The sequence below is a fragment of the Bombina bombina genome, chromosome 4, assembly GCF_027579735.1.
Source record: "Bombina bombina isolate aBomBom1 chromosome 4, aBomBom1.pri, whole genome shotgun sequence".
In the NCBI taxonomy this organism is placed as follows: Eukaryota; Metazoa; Chordata; class Amphibia; order Anura; family Bombinatoridae; genus Bombina; species Bombina bombina.
The window spans coordinates 438549399-438569002 of NC_069502.1; the positions used below are offsets into that span (position 1 = coordinate 438549399).

The window sequence follows — 19604 nt, forward strand, 5'->3', positions numbered from 1 at the left end:
TTGTCTTTTCTCCAGGAGGGTCTGGAGAAGGGTTTGTCAGCAAGTACTCTGTAAGGTCAGATTTCTGCGTTGTCTATTTTATTGCATAAGCATTTGGCGGATGCGCCAGACGTGCATTCTTTTTGTCAGGCCTTGGTTAGGATCAGGCATGTGTTTAAGCTCATTACTCCTCCCTGGTGTCTTAACCTTGTTCTTAGAGTTTTACAGCAGGCTCCATTTGAACCTATGCATTCCTTAGATATTAAGATGTTATCTTGGAAGGTTTTGTTTCTTGTTGCTATTTCTTCTGCTCGGAGAGTTTCGGAACTCTCGGCTCTGCAGTTTGATTCTCCTTATCTTATTTTTCATTCTGATAAGGTGGTCCTACCTAAGGTTGTTTCTAACAAAAATATTAATCAGGAGATTGTGGTTCCTTTTTTTTTTTTTTTTTTTTTAAAAAGAGCTTTTTTGAATAACAAAAATACAAGCATGATGAAGCCATACAGCACTTATGGAAAATACATAGGAAAATCCAATCTTGTTAGAGGCTAAAGAAGTCATACACTTCATTTTGATATATACCCCCGTTCCAAGAACTAAGCTGGAGTGGTTCCTTTTTTGTGTCCTAATCCTTCTTCTCCTAAGGAGCGTTTGTTGCACAACCTAGATGTTGTGCGTACTTTGAAGTTTTATCTTCTGGCGAATAAGGACTTTCGTCAGTCTTCTGCTTTGTTTGTTTGTTTGTTTGTTTGTTTGTTTGTTTTTCTGGGAAGCGCAAGGATCAGAAAGCTACTGCTACTTCTCTTTCTCTTTGGCTAAGGAGTTTAATTTGTTTGGCCTATGAGACTGCTGGACAGCAACCTCCTGAGAGAATCACTGCTCATTCCACAAGGGCTGTTTCTTCTTCCTGGGCATTAAAAAATGAAGCATCTGTGGAACAGATTTGCAAGGCTGCAACTTGGTCCTCTTTGCATAATTTTTCAAAGTTTTATAAATTTGATACTTTTGCCTCGGCTGAGGCCTCTTTAGGAAGAAGGGTTCTTCAGGCAGTGGTGCCTTCTGTTTAGGTCTACCTGTCTTGTCCCTCCCTTATCATCTGTGTCCTCTAGCTTGGGTATTGTTTCCCACTAGTAATTGATGATTCCGTGGACTCATCACCATATCTTAGGAAAGAAAACATAATTTATGCTTACCTGATAAATATATCCACGGCCCACCTTTTATTTAAGACAGTTATTTTTTCTAAAAACCTCAGGCACCTCTACACTTTTGTGTTATCTTCTTTTTCCATTTTTCCTTCGGCCGAATGACTGGGGATTATGGGTAAGAGAAGTGACATATATAGCAGCTTTGCTGTAGTGCTCTTTGCCTCCTCCTGCTGGCCAGGAGTGATATTCCCACTAGTAATTGATGATTCCGTGGACTCACCATATCCAGAAAGAAAGAAATTTTGTTCAGGTAAGCATAAATTATGTTTCTATTGCATTGATACCCACAAGGAGGAGCCTCCTCTGTTTGTTTACACACACACACACACACACACACACACATATATATATATATATATATATATATATATATATATATATATATATATATATATATATATATATATAAATGAATTACACTTAAAAAAGGAAGAGTAAGTAAATGTTCAGTAATATACACCTTAGTCTACCTAACCCTTTACAATAAAACCAAAATAGATCCAAACAATACCAAGCAGATATAAATGCAAATACTATTACAGCTGTAAACCCCACATGCTAGCATGTCCCCTAGCCGGCATAAATACAGTCATATAGTTAAAAGTCCGGGCACTTTAGTGTTCAGTAACACACTCCGGTAACCATCTAGATATGGCTTGTCAGCAGGTGCTCATTCCGGGACAGTTGATACGGCAGGTTGTTAGAACAAAACGTCCATCACCTCTATAGCGGGTTAGCTGTTTGTAATACTCCTGGCATCCCACAAACACACTGCAAGACTTTAAACCACTCAGCTTACCCTTTCACCGTAGTCCTTGATTCTGGTACCACTTGGGCTTCCACTTTTATTTATTGACTTACATGTTGGTAGCTGATGCGGTGCTTCACTTGCGTCTCCTGTGTTAGGGGGGCCTACTTGATCTGCATTCAGAACCGCTTGGCAGCAATAGTGTCTTCCTTCTGAAAGTAAACTTCCAACATGACACTATTGCTGCCAAGCGGTTCTGAATGCGGATCAAGTAGGCCCCCCTAACACAGGAGTCACAAGTGAAGCACCGCATCATCCACCAGCACGTAAGTCTATAAAGGAAAGTGGAAGCCGAAGTGGTACTGGAATCAAGGACTACAGCGAAAGGGTAACCTGAGCGGTTTAAAGTCTTGCAGTGTGTTTGTGGGATGCCAGGAGTATTACAAACAGCTAACCCGCTATAGAGGTGATGGACGTTTTGTGTAATTCATTTCAATTTTGGGACTGTAGCACCTATATCATAATTAATCCACACTTCCTGACCGGGCTGTACCCTAATATTTAGAATTTGACTTTACATATATATAGTGTATGTATGTATATATATATATATATATATATAAATATATATATATATATAAATATATATATATATATTTATATATACACTCACACATACACCTGTTGTGAGCCCTTTCCAGTCAAATACCTGGCTGTCATATACCATATCTCTTTTAAAACACTTTTTAAACATTTTATTTTAATAATAAACATATTGTAATTTTAAAATGTATAAATATGAGTGTAATGCTTTATTTTAATATATTATATTACATGTGCTTTAATGTTCTTTTTATTGTAACTCTAACACTTTACTTTAGGTCTCCGGTCATACTTACTTTTTAGTGAGCGCAACACATTTGAGTGATATTTAGCATGGCTGTGTTATGCATTAAAAGTATAGGGCATGTTAAAAGAATGTCAGCCTTGCTAAATATTCTCTGCTAATTCTTTTTAATCATACAGTTCTTTACCTGATTGTACGCTTTTCATAGTGCTGGCTCACAATATTGATAGAGCACCCTGCACTATCAAAAGTGCTCCACTTGTAATCTGGGCCTTTATGGGGAGTTTATATTTAGGTTTAATGTCCCTTTAAGATACATGAAGTAAAGTAAAGTATTTTTTGAAAAATATGTTTCGTACCCATAAAAGGGTGACAGACATTTTCTTTACTGCAACATTTAAAATGTATCAAATTAATTTTAAGAAAATAACACTTTTATTAACATATATACAAACAAACAAGTTACCATAATATGGATCATTAAGGAAATGGGTATAGGACTTCCATTCCTAATTGGTCGTGATATAAATGATCCAACAGATAATTTAAAAACAAACGCCTAGATTTAGAGTTCTGCGTTAGCCGTCAAAAGCAGCGTTAAGGGCTCCTAACACTGCTTTTTACCGCCCGCTGATATTTAGAGTCAGCCAGGAAAGGGTCTAACGCTCACTTTCCAGCCGCGACTTTTCCATACCGCAGATCCCCTTACGCCAATTGCGTATCCTATCTTTTCAATGGGATCTTCCTAACGCTGGTAATTAGAGTCTTGGCTGAAGTGAATGGTAGAGCCTCTACCGACAAGACTCCAGCCGCAGAAAAAAGTCAGTAGTTAAGAGCTATATGGGCTAACGCCGGTTTATAAAGCTCTTAACTACTGTGCTCTAAAGTACACTAACACCCATAAACTACCTATGTACCCCTAAACCGAGGTCCCCCACATCGCCGCCACTCTAATAAAATTTTTTAACCCCTAATCTGCCAACCGCACACCGCCGCCACCTACATTATCCCTATGTACCCCTAATCTGCTGCCCCTAACATCGCCGACACCTACATAATATTTATTAACCCCTAATCTGCCCCCCCAACGTCGCCGCTACCTTACCTACACTTATTAACCCCTAATCTGCTGACCGGACCTCACCGTCACTATAATAAATGTATTAACCCCTAAACCGCCGCACTCCTGCCTCAAAAACCCTATAATAAATAGTATTAACCCCTAATCTGCCCTCCCTAACATCGTCGACACCTAACTTCAAGTATTAACCACTAATCTGCCGACCGGACCTCGCCGCTACTCTAATAAATGTATTAACCCCTAAAGCTAAGTCTAACCCTAACCCTAACACCCCCCTAAGTTAAATATAATTTTTTTTTTTTTTTCCAATATATCTTTTTATTGTTTTCAAACAAATTTAAGAAAAAGAAATAGAAATATGTCTTATATAGTATACAAATGCATCATTAGGCAGATATTAACAGCAAATACATTTAGATCAGGAGTGACACTTAGAATCACAGTACTTGCTAACATCGCAGATAGCTACCAGCTATAGCAGTTTTCCAGACTGGATCAACAGAAAACGTTACAGAAACAATAAGATAATGGACAGTTGGCCATTTAATTTAAATCAAAGCATGTATGTTGGATTCATGCACCCTGCTCCCAAAGGAATATCACATCAGCAATAAAATTTTGCTTACCTATGTACGTATAATGTATTTTTTCAAGTTCAAGTACATGTATCACTTCTTTAACCCACATTCCGTATGTTGGTATTTCTGCTTTTTTCCAAAACCTTGGTATCAGGCGCCTAGCGCAATTAAGCATGACATGTAGTAATTTTTTCCGATACAAACAAGCTACAACTGGGAAGTTATTTAATAGGATCAAGCTAGGGGAAAGATCCAAGGACACACCTAGTATCTTGCTAACTTGTGCGTTTATACTGTGCCAGTATGGCTTAATATGAGGGCACTTCCACCATATATGAGAGAGCGTTCCAACTCCACCACAGTGTCTCCAACACAGGGAAGAGGAGTTGGGAAAAATACTATGTAGCCTATGTGGGGTAAGGTACCACCTGGAAAGCAACTTAAAATTTGTTTCTACCAAAGTTAATGATAGGGACGACTTTTTAGTTTCAATAAAAATACGGTCCCATTGTGCATCTGTCAACGTTATATCCAGCTCCCTCTCCCACTTAGTGATATATGCAGGCCTCTTGATGGGAAAGGATCCGCCTAGTAGCTTATAAATTATAAAGATATGTGCTTTAGCCATGGAGGGGGTTATACATAAAGTTTCAAATGGGGTTAGTGCCCTGGTTAAATTCACTCTGTGTGGACTAGTATAAATGGCGTGTCTAGCCTGCAGGTATGGGAACCATAAGTTGAACGGAGAACCTAGTAATTGGCCTACCTCTGCCTGCGGGCGCATCAGGCCATTATGTATCAGCATGTGTGTTGGTACATTGGAGGGAACTCCTGCAATACGCGGTGTCCGAATGGTATGGGTTTGTAGTAGTAGGGGATTATTGAGCAGTGGAGTAAGAGGAGATATTGGCGTTGATATCAGTCTATTCTCTACCAGGGATTTGTCCCATGTACGCAACGTGGCAATTGTATAGTAATTACTCCCTATGTCGGGGGACCTCGATTTATGTGGGATCCAACACTGTTCTCCCAAGTCCAGCCTCCCCGCTAAAAAGGATTCTATCTGCACCCAGGGTTTGCTCGTCAGCGAATGTTTCCAAGCAACTATTCGTGCCAGGTGAGTCGCTTTATAGTAGTTAACCAGATTAGGGGATCCAAGACCCCCATCTACCCTATTAAGAAACAATGTGTCTCTGTTTACTCTGGGTCTTTTATGTGACCAAATAAATCGGTCAAATTTTCTCTGTTGTTTCAGCAGGTATTGTATGGGGAGATCTAGGGGAAGGACTTGAAATAAGTAAAGGAATTTGGGAAGGATATTCATTTTTAATGCATTAATGCGTCCCATCCATGAAAGATGGCCTTGTTTATGCCAGGTCTCCAATGACTTATCTGTTTCTATTTGAAGGGGGACATAGTTAAGATTGAATAATTCTGTATGAGTAGGAGAGATATCAATTCCTAAATATTTAATTTTCAAAGTTATCTGAAAAGAGGTGTGGGTGTTAATGTAGTGTGTGTCTTCTGCATTTAAGTGTACTGGGAGTATCATCGATTTTTCCATATTAATTGAAAAGTTAGAGACTCTTCTATACTCCTCCAGCTCTTCAAGGAGGGCTGATAGGGACGTACAGGGGGAGCTCAGTGTGAATATGATATCATCCGCATATAGCAGACACTTCTGATGGAGCTCTCCAAAAGTGACACCCTGTATAAGAGGGTTACTCCTTATCCTGGCGGCGAGCATCTCCACCACTAGGGCGAACAACAAAGGCGAAAGGGGGCATCCCTGCCGTGTGCCGTTATTTATAATAATCTTTTGTGAAAGGGTGTTGTTCGCGTTAACATATGCCGAGGGGTTGCTATATAGGGCTTTAATACGTGAGATCATTACTTGGGAAAATCCAAACCTTGACAGAGCGGACCAGAGAAAATCCCAGTCCACCCTGTCAAAGGCCTTCTCGGCATCTGTGGAGAGTAGGACTAGGGGTGAGTTAGAATTTGCAGCAGAGAATAGGGTATGTAAAACTCGGATGGTGTTCTCCTTAGCCTCCCTACCAGGGATAAAGCCGACCTGGTCAGCATGTACTAGGGACGGTAAATATTTACTAATTCTCGTGGCCAATAGCTTAGCATATAATTTGATGTCTACATTTATTAGGGATATAGGGCGGTAATTAGTAACCTTATCTGGGGGTTTGCCTGGTTTAGGGATTACTGAGATTGTAGCTTCCAGGAGCGTAGATGGGAGATGCGTACATTGGTCAAAGGAATTATACATTTCTAGCAAATGGGGACCCAGAAGGGATTTGAAAAAGTGGTAATATTTGGGAGTAAAGCCGTCGGGGCCAGGGGCTTTCCCCTGTGGGAGGTCTCTTATGGCTAACAGGACCTCCTGTATTGAAAATTGCGTGTCTAATGCTTCTCTATCTGAGTCTGATAATGTTGGAAGCAGGGCCTGTTCCAAGTATGTATTTATACTATTGTGCTTATTTTCCAAGTGTGTGTTCGGAAGATTGTATAGTGAGGTATAGTATGCTGCAAATTGATTAACAATTGCTGCGTTATCAGAGTGGGTAACATCTTTGGAATCTGTGATTTTAGATATGTAGGTTTTATATCTCTTCTTCTTCAAAGATCTCGCCAATAAACACCCCGATTTGTTGTTTTCAACAAAAAACTTTGATTTGGATGTAAGCGCCCTCATATGTGCATTCTTAATTAAGTAATGATTTAAGTCTTCCCTAGCCTGTTGTGATTTCTGCAGTAATAGTGATGATCTGGGGTTACTCTTTAACGCACTTTCGCAGGTCTTAAATTCAGATGAAAGAGAATCAAACATAGCTGATCGTTGCTTACGTTGTCTGTGCGTGTGGCCCATAATCACCCCCCTTATGTAACATTTATATGCTTCCCAATTGTTGATGGCTGAGGTAGCTGTGGAGTTATTAAATGAGAAGAATTCTGTGGTTTTTTTCAGGCCAGATCTGTGGTTATCAAGGGGTCTAATAAAATGTGGTCGTTTAGCTTCCAACAGTGTTGGTGTCGTGGTTTAGTGGACCACAAAAACGTGGAACAGACCATGATATGGTCTGACCAGGAAATGTGATGAAGCCTCGAGTCTATAAGCGAGGTGAGCATCCGCTGTTCACAAAAAATATAATCAAGACGAGTATAGGAGCGCTGGGGATTTGAGAAAAAAGTGAAGTCCCTGGTATTTGGGTGAGTGGTTCTCCAAGTGTCAAAGAGAGGGAGAGTGCTTATTGCTTTCCAAATGGATCTGATCTGGGAGTTCCTAATATAAGACCTGCCCAAAGATGTGTCTAACATGGGGTTAACAGGGAAATTTAGGTCTCCACTGAGGAATATTGGGCCTTTCGAGATGTCTATAGTCTGGTTAATCACTGTGCGAAAGAAGGAGGGCTTGGGGCAATTGGGAGCATATACGTTAACTAGAGTGATAAGCCTGCCAAAGTACAACCCCGTTATAATTAAAAAGCGACCCTCCTTGTCTAAATGTTTGTTTAATAACTCAAAGGAGGAACCTTTCCTAAATGATATACAGACTCCATTATGCCTTGTCGGGCCTGAACATAAAAAATGCTGGTCATAGTAGAGCCTTGAGAGGGTGGGTTCAGTAGATTTTTTTAAATGGGTCTCTTGTATCATAATAATATCGATGTTCTTTTTGTAAAAATCGTGAAAGGCTATGGAGCGCTTCTGTGGGGAGAGAAAACCCTTAACATTCTGTGTGGAGAGCTTGAACTGGCTAGGCTGGGGGTGATCTGACATAATATTATAACTTTTAGTATTTTAACAGCAAGTAACCTTAGCGGTCTAATACGATGTGTTATATCCTGTAAACTGAAAAAACAATTCAACAAGTAAAAAGCAACAAACAAAAATGAAATACTTTTAAACAGTAATCTTAACCAAATAACAATAGTAGTTGAGAATTTCCTGACGTGTAGAAAGGAAAAGAAGGAAAATCGAAAGGGAGAAGATGAAGGAAGGGTGAATCTTTACAGGTAGGTTGTGTAAAGAAAGAGAGAGGTTAAAGTAAGGTAAGAACTAGAGAAAAAAGGAGGAAAAATGTGGCCCGACAGGGCCCCCTCGGCTAACCAGGGGCAGCTAGGCCGAGGCCCAAAGATACTTTAAACAGTATATAATAGCATTTTTAGAGAGCGTCTTTCATTTGTGACTGAGAATGATCTGTAGCACACAAAGTCAGTATGAGTGGGCAGACATGTGGACCCATATACTCACGACCTCCAATGATCAGGTTCAGTTGGTTATACTTTCTGCGAGAGCCTCTTTGCTAGTAATGTCAATACAGGGCTTTTTAAGACGCTGTTTGCTGATGATTTCAGACCAGAGTCTTCTCTGTGGCTTTGGCGGGGGCGCAGTAAGTTTTGATGATTGAGGCAGTGTGGTCTCAGGAGCCGGGATGTCCAGAAGTTGGCAAAAGTCAGCAATTTCTCCTGTAGTAGAGCATTCATACCGCCTTCCATTCTTGATAATTTGTATTGATACAGGAAAACCCCATCTGTAAGGAATTTTGAGAGATCGTAGGTGGGTAGTGAAGTGAGCGAATTCCTTCCTGAGTAGTAGTGTTCTAGTAGAGAGATCTTGATAAATTTGAATTTTCGCGCCCATATATGAGAAAGTGGGCTCAGTACGTGCCATCTGGAATATTTTCTCTCTGTCTCTATAACTTGAAAAGCACACAATAATGTCCCTTGGGGGCTGATTGTCACTGGGTTTGGGCCGTAGAGATCTGTGGGCCCTCTCAATTGGTATTAAGTCTATTACTCTTTGATTGGAAATAGCCAGGGATTGGAATAAATTTTGTAGATGTTCTGTTATGTCTTCACTCTTTACTGATTCGGGGACTAGATCCGCTATCTGTGACTGCTGATCTTCCATGGTGTGTGACATGCCCGAGATTTCTTTGATAATCTCTTCTCTGTTTCCTTCTAAGGTTTCCACCCAATGACCCAGCTCATTAATATCTTTTTTCAGCTCAGCGCACTCAGTTTTGATGCAGGATTTAACCTGATTAATAAGAGCTTCCATAGCCTTTAGTGTGACTGGGCCGTCTTCTGGTTGCAGATGTGAGCCAGAGGGAGATTCTGGTGTATGCATAGTATCGGGATTATCTGATATTTCATCGTCTTCGCTATCTATCTGAGGTTGGTCTGTCTTCTTCTTTTTATTCTCTGTGCTTTTAAAAAAGGCATTGACAGAGCCAGGCCCCATGCTGGATTTTAACCATGCAGGGATGTCTTAATATGTATGGTTGGTTAACAAAATAGATTGTCCTTGCAGCAGAATGCGTAAAAAATAATGGAGGGTATATAAGTGGTGGTAATCTCTGTGTGAGAGAGGCTTTTCAGTGTACAGCAGGATGTCTCACAGCTTTTTCAATTGCCCCTTTATTTCAGTGATATACTTGCTGAAGAAGATGCCTGGGGCCTTATACACTTAATCCCTGCTTATGGCATAGTGTGTCAGATGCGCGTTATTGTGGCTGTTAAAATCATGCCCCACGCTTCATATTAATATAGCCTCTTACCGGACTTCTGGCTAACTTGTGCAGTGCTCATAGGGCCTCCGTTTTTAGGCAGATGATTGCTCTTATCCGCTGTCGGCTGTGATGCGTCACGCCGCCCCAAACTTTAGGTCCCGGCTTCAGACGCGGCCTACGCCGCGGTAGTATTAGCGGCCTCCTCCCTTTATATAACGTCTCCGGGAATGCAGTTAAAGGGCCCCCGGACCCTCCTCAAATATTCAGAGGTCGATTTCAGGCATCCCTGACTGTTTTATGTGAGCTAAGAGAGAGCCCCGCCGACGCCACTTCAGGAGCTCTAGTTAGGTGCTGCCATTCAGCACGCCCGCACGCTCCGCCTCCGTTAAATATAATTTTTATCTAACGAAATAAATTATTTCTTATTAAAAAAATTAATCCTATTTAAAGCTAAATACTTACCTGTAAAATAAACCCTAATATAGCTAGAATATAAATAATAATTACATTGTAGCTATTTTAGGATTTATATTTATTTTACAGGCAACTTTGTATTTATTTTAACTAGGTACAATAGCTATTAAATAGTTATTTACTATTTAATAGCTACCTAGTTAAAATAATTACAAAATTACCTGTAAAATAAATCCTAACCTAAGTTACAATTAAACCTAACACTACACTATAAATAAATTAATTAACTAAACTACCTACAATTACCTACAATTAAATCAACTAAACTAAATTACAAAAACAAACAAACACTAAATTACAAAAAAAAAAGATTACAAGAATTTTAAACTAATTACACCTACTCTAAGCCCCCTAATAAAATAACAAATCCCCCCAAAATAAAAAAATGCCCTACCCTATTCTAAAATAAAAAGTTAACAGCTCTATTACCTTACCAGCCCTTAAAAGGGCTTTTTGGGGGGCATGCCCCAAAGAAATCAGCTCTTTTGCCTGTAAAAAAAACCATACAATACCCCCCCAACATTACAACCCACCACCCACATACCCCTATTCTAACCCACCCAAACGCCCCTTAAAAAACCTAACACTAAGCCCCTGAAGATCTTCCTACCTTGTCTTCACCCAGCCGGGTACCATCCGATTCGTCCAGAAGAGGGTCCGAAGTCTTCATCCTATCCGGCCAGAAGAGGTCCTCCAGAGGGTCCGAAGTCTTCATCCTATCCGGCCAGAAGAGGTCCTCCAGAGGGTCCGAAGTCTTCATCCAGGCGCATCTTCTATCTTCTTCCATCCGGAGTGGAGCGGGTCCATCTTGAAGCAGCCGGCGCGGATCCATCCTCTTCTTCCGATGTCCTAAAACCGAATGAAGGTTCCTTTAAATTACGTCATCCAAGATGGCGTCCCTCGAATTCCGATTGGCTATCAGCCAATCGGAATTAAGGTAGGAAAAATCTTATTGGCTGATTGAATCAGCCAATCAGATTCATGTTCAATCGGATTGGCTGATCCAATCAGCCAATCAGATTGAGCTCGCATTCTATTGGCTGTTCTGATTAGGTTTTTTAAGGGGGGTTTGGGTGGGTTAGATTAGGGGTATGTGGGTGGTGGTTTGTAATGTTGGGGGGGGTATTGTATGTTTTTTTTTACAGGCAAAAGAGCTGATTTCTTTGGGGCATGCCCCGCAAAAAGCCCTTTTAAGGGCTGGTAAGGTAATAGAGCTGTTAACTTTTTATTTTAGAATAGGGTAGGGCATTTTTTTATTTTGGGGGGCTTTGTTATTTTTTTAGGGGGCTTAGAGTAGGTGTAATTAGTTTAAAATTCTTGTAATCTTTTTTTTTTTTTGTAATTTAGTGTGGTTTTTTTTGTAATTTAGTTTAGTTGATTTAATTGTAGGTAATTGTAGGTAGTTTAGTTAATTAATTTATTGATAGTGTAGTGTTAGGTTTAATTGTAACTTAGGTTAGGATTTATTTTACAGGTAATTTTGTAATTATTTTAACTAGGTAGCTATTAAATAGTAAATAACTATTTAATAGCTATTGTACCTAGTTAAAATAAATACAAAGTTGCCTATAAAATAAATATAAATCCTAAAATAGCTACAATGTAATTATTATTTATATTGTAGCTATATTAGGGTTTATTTTACAGGTAAGTATTTAGCTTTAAATAGGATTAATTTTTTTAATAAGAAATAATTTATTTCGTTAGATAAAAATTATATTTATCTTAGGGGGGTGTAAGGGTTAGGGTTAGACTTAGCTTTAGGGGTTAATACATTTATTAGAGTAGCGGCGAGGTCCGGTCGGCAGATTAGGGGTTAATACTTGAAGTTAGGTGTCGCAGATGTTAGGGAGGGCATGTCCCCCCTAAAACACTTCGAACATCCTAAAACAGGCAAACAATACAAATTAATTGACTTCATTAGCTGCAGAACAAAGAGAGTCATATATGTAGCCATGTGTAAATGCCCCCTGATTTATGTGGGTGAAACATCTAGGGAACTACGTACAAGAGTACTTGAACACATGGGAGATATAAATGGAATCGCAATGTACCAGTGGCTAAACATATGAACACAGTACATAAAGACAATAAATACCAAGTGTATTTCTTTGCAATCGAACAACTAAAATTAAAGGGTAGAAAGGGGGACATTAATAAAATGCTTCTGCAAAAAGAATGCAGATGGATACATGAATTACAGTAAGCATCCCCAAAAAGTTTGACTGAAGCAATCTCTTAAAAGAGTTTCCTTTAAAGTCATCATCGGTTATAACCCAAGTCTATAACATTTGTACGTCAACTGTGGACATTATACAGTATCATTTGCAATTATAATCCTAAGATATTCTTTCTATCACTACTGTATATTGTATTCTACCATTCATTTGGGAACGCGAAAGATATCTCCCTGAGTATATAGATATTAGTCACATGCTAATTTAAGTTCATATGTACTAACCTCTTAAGTTTATACAGAGTATGATAACAATATAAGTAGAATGACTTATGTTTGGAGTACATTAAAATCCTTGAAATATGAATTCAGTTTCTATGAGAATCTTGAGAAATTGCAATATAGGATTAACTCAATAGGCTTTCTACATATCTGATCAATTAATGAACAGGATTACAAAATACATATATAAAAATATACTTGGGGGAAAGAGCATGGAAAATAATTTGCATAAGGGATGCGTGGTAGATATGAAATAAATCTGAATGAGTTTTTGCAAACCAGTGATAAGGTCCGGGAGATAATACGGTCAGTACAAATTTTCTGATAGTGACTCCATAAAGGGTTAATGTTTTCTTACTTTGCATGAGTGAAAATGTCTAAAAACAATATGATCAGTATAAACGTTCTGAAAGTGACGCACTATGGATTATTGTTTCTGCCTATTTTGCATGAGTTACTGTCTTGCTAATGTTAGTAACAAACAGATAGTACCCAATAAAAACAATTTAAGAAGATTTGTCATTGACCATAAACCTGTGGATATTAATATGTAAATGCCTTACATTATTTGAATACCAATTCACAAACGTGATCGCCATAATTTGTATGCGGTTTAGCACTTCCGTATACACATGCCATTACCATGGCAACTGGAGACTATATCAGGCGGACTGAATGGCTGGGACGTCCCTATGCCCTGACAAAGTTACGCACAAGTTACGAAACGTGTTGGTGGGCGTGGTCTGCATGAGGGTTCCTTTAATGTGGGAGCTACGGCTTGCTTCTTAGCTACAATTTGAGCTTAATCCTTCCCTGGGGGGTTGTTTCTCATATAATGGACACATTGTTGTGATACCCTAAATGGACACGTTATTGTGATACCCTACTCCTATACATACATACAAGAAAGGTCCTGAGCATTTCCCCCTTACTTAGGTTGTTAAACAGTTTTTATACATTGCGATACATTGTTTCTTAAATATATCTATCTAGCAAGCCATTGAGTGAATTTAGACAGGGATTATTTCCCACACAGTTACGCCCTGTATTAGACGAATACACATAAAGAGGATTGTGATAATACTGTGTATGTGTGAATGGTGTGAAAAGTCATAGGGAAGCAGCTAGAAATCGGCTGACTGGGTTCAATTCCAGCAGTGCGCAGGCAGGAGGACGCCTTTGAGCGCATAGCTTATTTGCTCTGCTTGATTGCTTACACCACATACATCTTCTCTTTTCACCACTCTCTCACATGTTTAGGACCCTACCCAGGCCACCTAGCCCCTTTTTAGCCTCTTTGTTTTTAAATTATCTGTTGGATTATTTATATTACGACCAATTAGGAATGGAAGTCCTATACCCATTTCCTTAATGATCCATATTATGGTAACTTGTTCGTTTGTATATATGTTAATAAAAGTGTTATTTCTTAAAATGAATTTGATATATTACAGTGCCTAATTCAGCACTTGGCTTTAATGCCATAAATCCTCTAACTATCCTTAACCTCATTAACATTTAAAATGTAGAAACACAATAGCTGACTAAGACTGACAAACAGTTGTGTGGGTCTTGAACTGAGCCCTTGGTTCAGAAATAACACAAGAATACAAGTAGCTTAGAGACTGAAGTAATCACCGGAAGCAGGAACTTTATTGGGAGGGGCTGCACAGGTTATAGGGATGCTAAACCGCATTTTTTATCTTTAATGATTCAGATAGAGCAGGCAATTTTAATAAACTTTCTAATTTTCTCCTATTATCAATTTTTCTTCATTCTCTTGCTATCTTTATTTAAAAAGCTGGAATGTAAAGCTTAGGAGCTGGCCCATTTTTGGTTCAGAACCTAGGTTATGCTTGCTTATTGGTGGCTTAATGTAGCCACCAATAAACAAGCTCTATCCAGGGTGCTGAACCTAAAATGGGCCGGCTCCTAAGCTTTATATTCCTGCTTTCTAAATAAAGATAGCAAGAGAATGAAGAAAAAATGATAATATGAGTAAATTAGAAAGTTGCTTAAAATTGCATGTACTTCAGTTGTGATTAGAAGCATTTTTGCCATATCCCTTTAAATAGGAGTAGTAATGAAGTAGGTGTAAGTGAACAGAAATGTACTTGTAGTTGATATGTAGTTTACATAGGAAAGGCAATCTGTGCAGATGCAGTAGTTCACAGAGGAGAGAAGAATGGGCGTGCTAAAAACATGTGCTGAATTGTATGTTGTATGTATGTAAGGTGTTTGCCTATATTTATAAAAAGGTGTTTGCCTATATTTATAAAAAGGTGTTTGCCTATATGTCACACTGAAACTAAAACCACCCCAACCCCCGGGAGATTTACTTTGTGTGTGACATCCCTAATGACATCACACATGCTATCAATTAAATCATCATGCAGATACCACATTTCATGGCATAACATAATAATGCTATAACTGCTGATATCAAACATAACCAATGGTAAAATAATAATAATGTTAAATGTTTTATGAATATGAAATGTGTTAGGTACAGTGTTCCAAGCCTGATGAAGGGCATGAGTTAGCCCGAAACGTTGCTGTATTTTGGACCTGTGTTCTGATAATAATGGTAATTTTTAAACACAAGAAGCTGGTGGACTTTGTCTGTTTATACATTGGATTTGGGCTTTGTTATCCTCCTCCATTTGCTTCACTGATACCTGTGCTTTGTCCACACCTGCATTTGAGAGTTCCAAGCCTGGCAGATGCACACAGTGTTCCAGTGCAACATATGGATTGGTGGACACATCTGTATTCTGCTCCTGACCTTCTCATGGTCAGCAATGCATTGTGTCTTAGTGCATTACAAAATATCTGTTTAACCCCTTTGTACAGGTTAAACTCATAGTGAAAATGGGCGTTAATTTAACATTGAAATGTTCTAACAGAGTCCATTTAAGTCTGTCTGCTTTGCCTATATTGGTTGATGTTTTTATTGTTCTCAGATTTTGCCTATAGGAAAAGGACTACAGGGCATTGCTGCTCCCATTTAGCTCTTGAGAATCAGTAGAAAATAAAACAGACTATGATATTTTGATATTTAAATTCTTACCTGGAAAATAGCAAATTTAGTCCCCATGTTCTGCTCGGCCAGCTGAGCTTTTGCTTGACGGAAAAGTATTCCAATAGGCCAAAGAGCAATGATGGTGGAGAAACCAAGACTTGTATTCATCCAAAGGGCAATACTCTGAGAGGAGAGCTGAACAGCAAAGCAGATAACAGATACCGTCAGCACTTAGTTATATACTTGGGCCTAGTCTGCATTGATGTGGTAAATTGGTGCTAAAAACATTTATCTCTATTAATGTCCATGGAGATTTTTATGTTACCACCAGTTTCCACCTCAATGGAAACTAGGCCTTATTTGGTAAATAATTAGATACTGCTGGCTTTGGAAATAGTATTGGAAGTATTTAAATACTCTTTGAAGCTATTTTATTAAAGAAATTGACATTAGTATTTAGCAAAATCACATATCTATATTTTATACATTTAGAAAGAACGTTATTAAAGGAATTTTAGTTTCATGTTATATAATTATTGCAGTCTTTTTCATAGAAGCAACTAATGTTGTAACTTCTGTACTGATAGGTAGGCCCCAAAATCAAGACTAACATTCTTGCTAAAAACGTAATATTTTTAATTTAACATTTAGAGCAATGGTATTACATCAGTTATTAGTCCATATGGCAACAGTTAAAGGGACATGAAACCCAACATATTCCAATTTATTTCTGTTTATTTATATTTTCACATTTTCTTTGTTCTTTTAGTGTCTTTTGTTGAAAAGCATGTAGGTAGTCTTAAGAGCGTGCCTGTGTATGCAGCATGATGTGGTAGTTGTTTTGTAAGAATGCTTCAACAATATTATACATTTGCAAGAGCACTGGATGGCAGCAGTGTTTGCTCCCATATAGCTCTCCAGACACATGCACGCAACCTACCTTGGTATTCTAAGCAAATAGAGCCAAAAATAAGAATTTGTGGCTCAGAGAAAAGAATGCATTTGTTTAGCACTTCCAATCCCCTGTATGTGATATGATACCATGAATTGGACGGAAGTAAGAGTGGGGTGGCGTATCACTAAAATTAAAATCTAACTTTTATTTCAACACTTAAAAACACCAACTGTTGCATACAATTTAAAAACACAAATTGGCATAGAACTTCTTGGGATTGAGATTGGACTAAACAAGTAATTATACACTTGTGAGGGAGTCCACAATTGAGACAGTATTAGTGTATTGATGCTCAGATACCTAGTTGTAATTATCTCTAGATATTGGATATATATATATCTCTCCTTATCAATCGAGCAAATGTTTTACTGTATCTGGCTATATATATACATGTATTAATAGCACCTATATTCGTCTCTTGTAGAGGATTCTATGCCATCTAATTACCTTGTTTAGTATAAATACCAAGATAAAAGAATATTTGATAGTAGGTTTTATTAACACGAGAGTAGAATTTTTATATATTGTTACTCTGTAAATTTATGATAGATTGGGGTATATTATACAGATGTATTGCTCATTCTTATCTATATCTTGAGATTATGATATTAAAGAATGATAATGACTGAAATCAATTGCAAAAGTAATAAGCAATATTTAATGTAGAATAATAATAGTGGCTAAACACATATTACTATCTTACTCAGAAATGCAGAGCAGTATAAGTCTTAATTATAAGAGAGCTATTATTTAGTGTCTCTTGTCATTGATTACAATAATTCAAAGCCACTATTGAAAATTGTATACACTATATGTTTGTGTAGGTATTTTATACTCTAAGTGCTGTAGAAAGTAATGAGAGGGATGACTTATTTCTAAAGTCTTAATTACAAGACAGCTATTGTTTAGTGTTTCTTGTCATTGATCCCAGTATTCTAAAGCAATTGTCGAAAAATGTATACACTTTATGCTTGTATAGGTATTTTGTACTCTGAGTACTGTGGAGAGTACTAAGAGGGATGACTTATTTCTGAAGCACTGCTGGTATTGCGAGTAATTTTATTACAATTATTAGGAGTAATTTGAAATTATATTAGTTGATACATAAAAGAGTAATCTCAATATACCAAGGTAATATGTTTAGCTCAATTCATGTTCTGCTGCTTTTTCTGCATGTCTTATGATTAAGTATAGATATTTATTATGTGTTTTTTGGATCGCAGTCTGCAATAATATTGAATATTAGTTTCGCTTCTTTTAAGTAAAGGTTGATATTGAGGTGACTGTTGGTTTTCACCTGAGTAAATATCTTAACTTAGAGTTCCTTTCAATTTCAGTAACTATGTTTTTAAATGAATATATATAAAAATGGTAGTTCTTATTTTTTACAATGATCTTGACAATCTATACTGTTTGTTGAGTTGGTGTTATTTGTATATATATCCAATAGTTTAAGCAATATGTTTTTTTATCTTTGGATAAAGTGTTAGTTTGATATGCAATCTAAAAGCTGTTACGATTGGCTTTTATTCTTAGATATTACTGCTGACTTTGTTTTAGCGTAAAAGTCTTATGTATCAGAATCTTAACAACTTTACTAAAATGGTCTCCTTCTTGTTAAGGTTCACTTAAATTCTCAGGAACTATAGGTAAATACATTAACAAAAGAGACCATATATGTCTGGGTCTCAGTATATTAAATATAATGTATAGCGCCTGAGATAAATTGAAATTAGCTTGTGTTCTTAGTCAGTAATACTAAAGGACTGATATATTGTAGCGCAACAAACATATAAATCTTGATCTTACTCGCTTATATCAAATGTACTGAAATATAAATTAATCCAACGATAGTGATACTTAGGTTATAAACACTGTTTTGTTTGGTTCTAAAAACCCCAACCATAAATTTACAATATACTGCTGTATTGGCTGCTGAAACAGCATTGACTTCTTACTCCCCGAATTCTTAGTTAATTCCCAATCTCAATTCTTTCATTTATTTTAAATTAATATTCGTATTGAGTAATCTGAGTTCTATGTTATTTTGCAACTTAAAAACACATATTAGGTTGAAATAGACATGTCAACCTTGCCCTAACATGTTTCGCCGTTTACAATACCGGCTTTTTCAAAGGGTGACGCGCGCAAGCGTCTTCGGCAATTTATTAACTTGGCTCCACCCTTACATCGGTTGGTCACCAATCAGAATCCTTAGGTCATTGACTGACGGATATTTGAATCTCGTCATGCGCAAATTAATAGCTAGCTGGCTTCATGTTGTTTAAGTTTCTTCTTGTGATTATTATAATTTCTGGCACGCTTAATAGATGCTTATGATATGATTACATCAAAGCATAAGCCATTTCTCTCTATCTGACGGATGTCATTGTAATGAGTATGGCTGTTATCTTAGGTACATGCCGTGCTTTTTTGTTGGGAACGTATCATCAGTTCATCTAGTTTCTACTTATTATCATTTTTCATTATGCATTTTGATTATAATTATGATGAGATATGATCAATAATTATAATACAAATTATGTACATTCTTGTGCTTGATAAATCCTTATAAATTAAGGTGTCATCTGTCATTATATACCACATCAAGATTCATGCTGTTGTATAAAAAGCTGCTGTTTTACTATGTGAAGCTGTTATTAATAGTGTTTACAGTACACTTTTATTGAGCATGTCCGCTGAATTCGTCTCAATTTCTATTTATTT

The 19604-nt window shown here is 37.6% G+C and overlaps 1 protein-coding gene across 1 annotated transcript in view; it reads right to left on the bottom strand.

Moving 5' to 3' along the window:
• LOC128655422 (organic solute transporter subunit alpha-like) overlaps positions 1-19604 on the bottom strand; it is an 84352-nt gene that overhangs the window by 43175 nt on the left and 21573 nt on the right. Inside the window, exon 6 of the mRNA XM_053709055.1 lies at positions 15971-16117. Within this exon, the coding sequence (XP_053565030.1) occupies positions 15971-16117 (147 nt within the window). The remainder of the gene's footprint in view (positions 1-15970; positions 16118-19604) is intronic.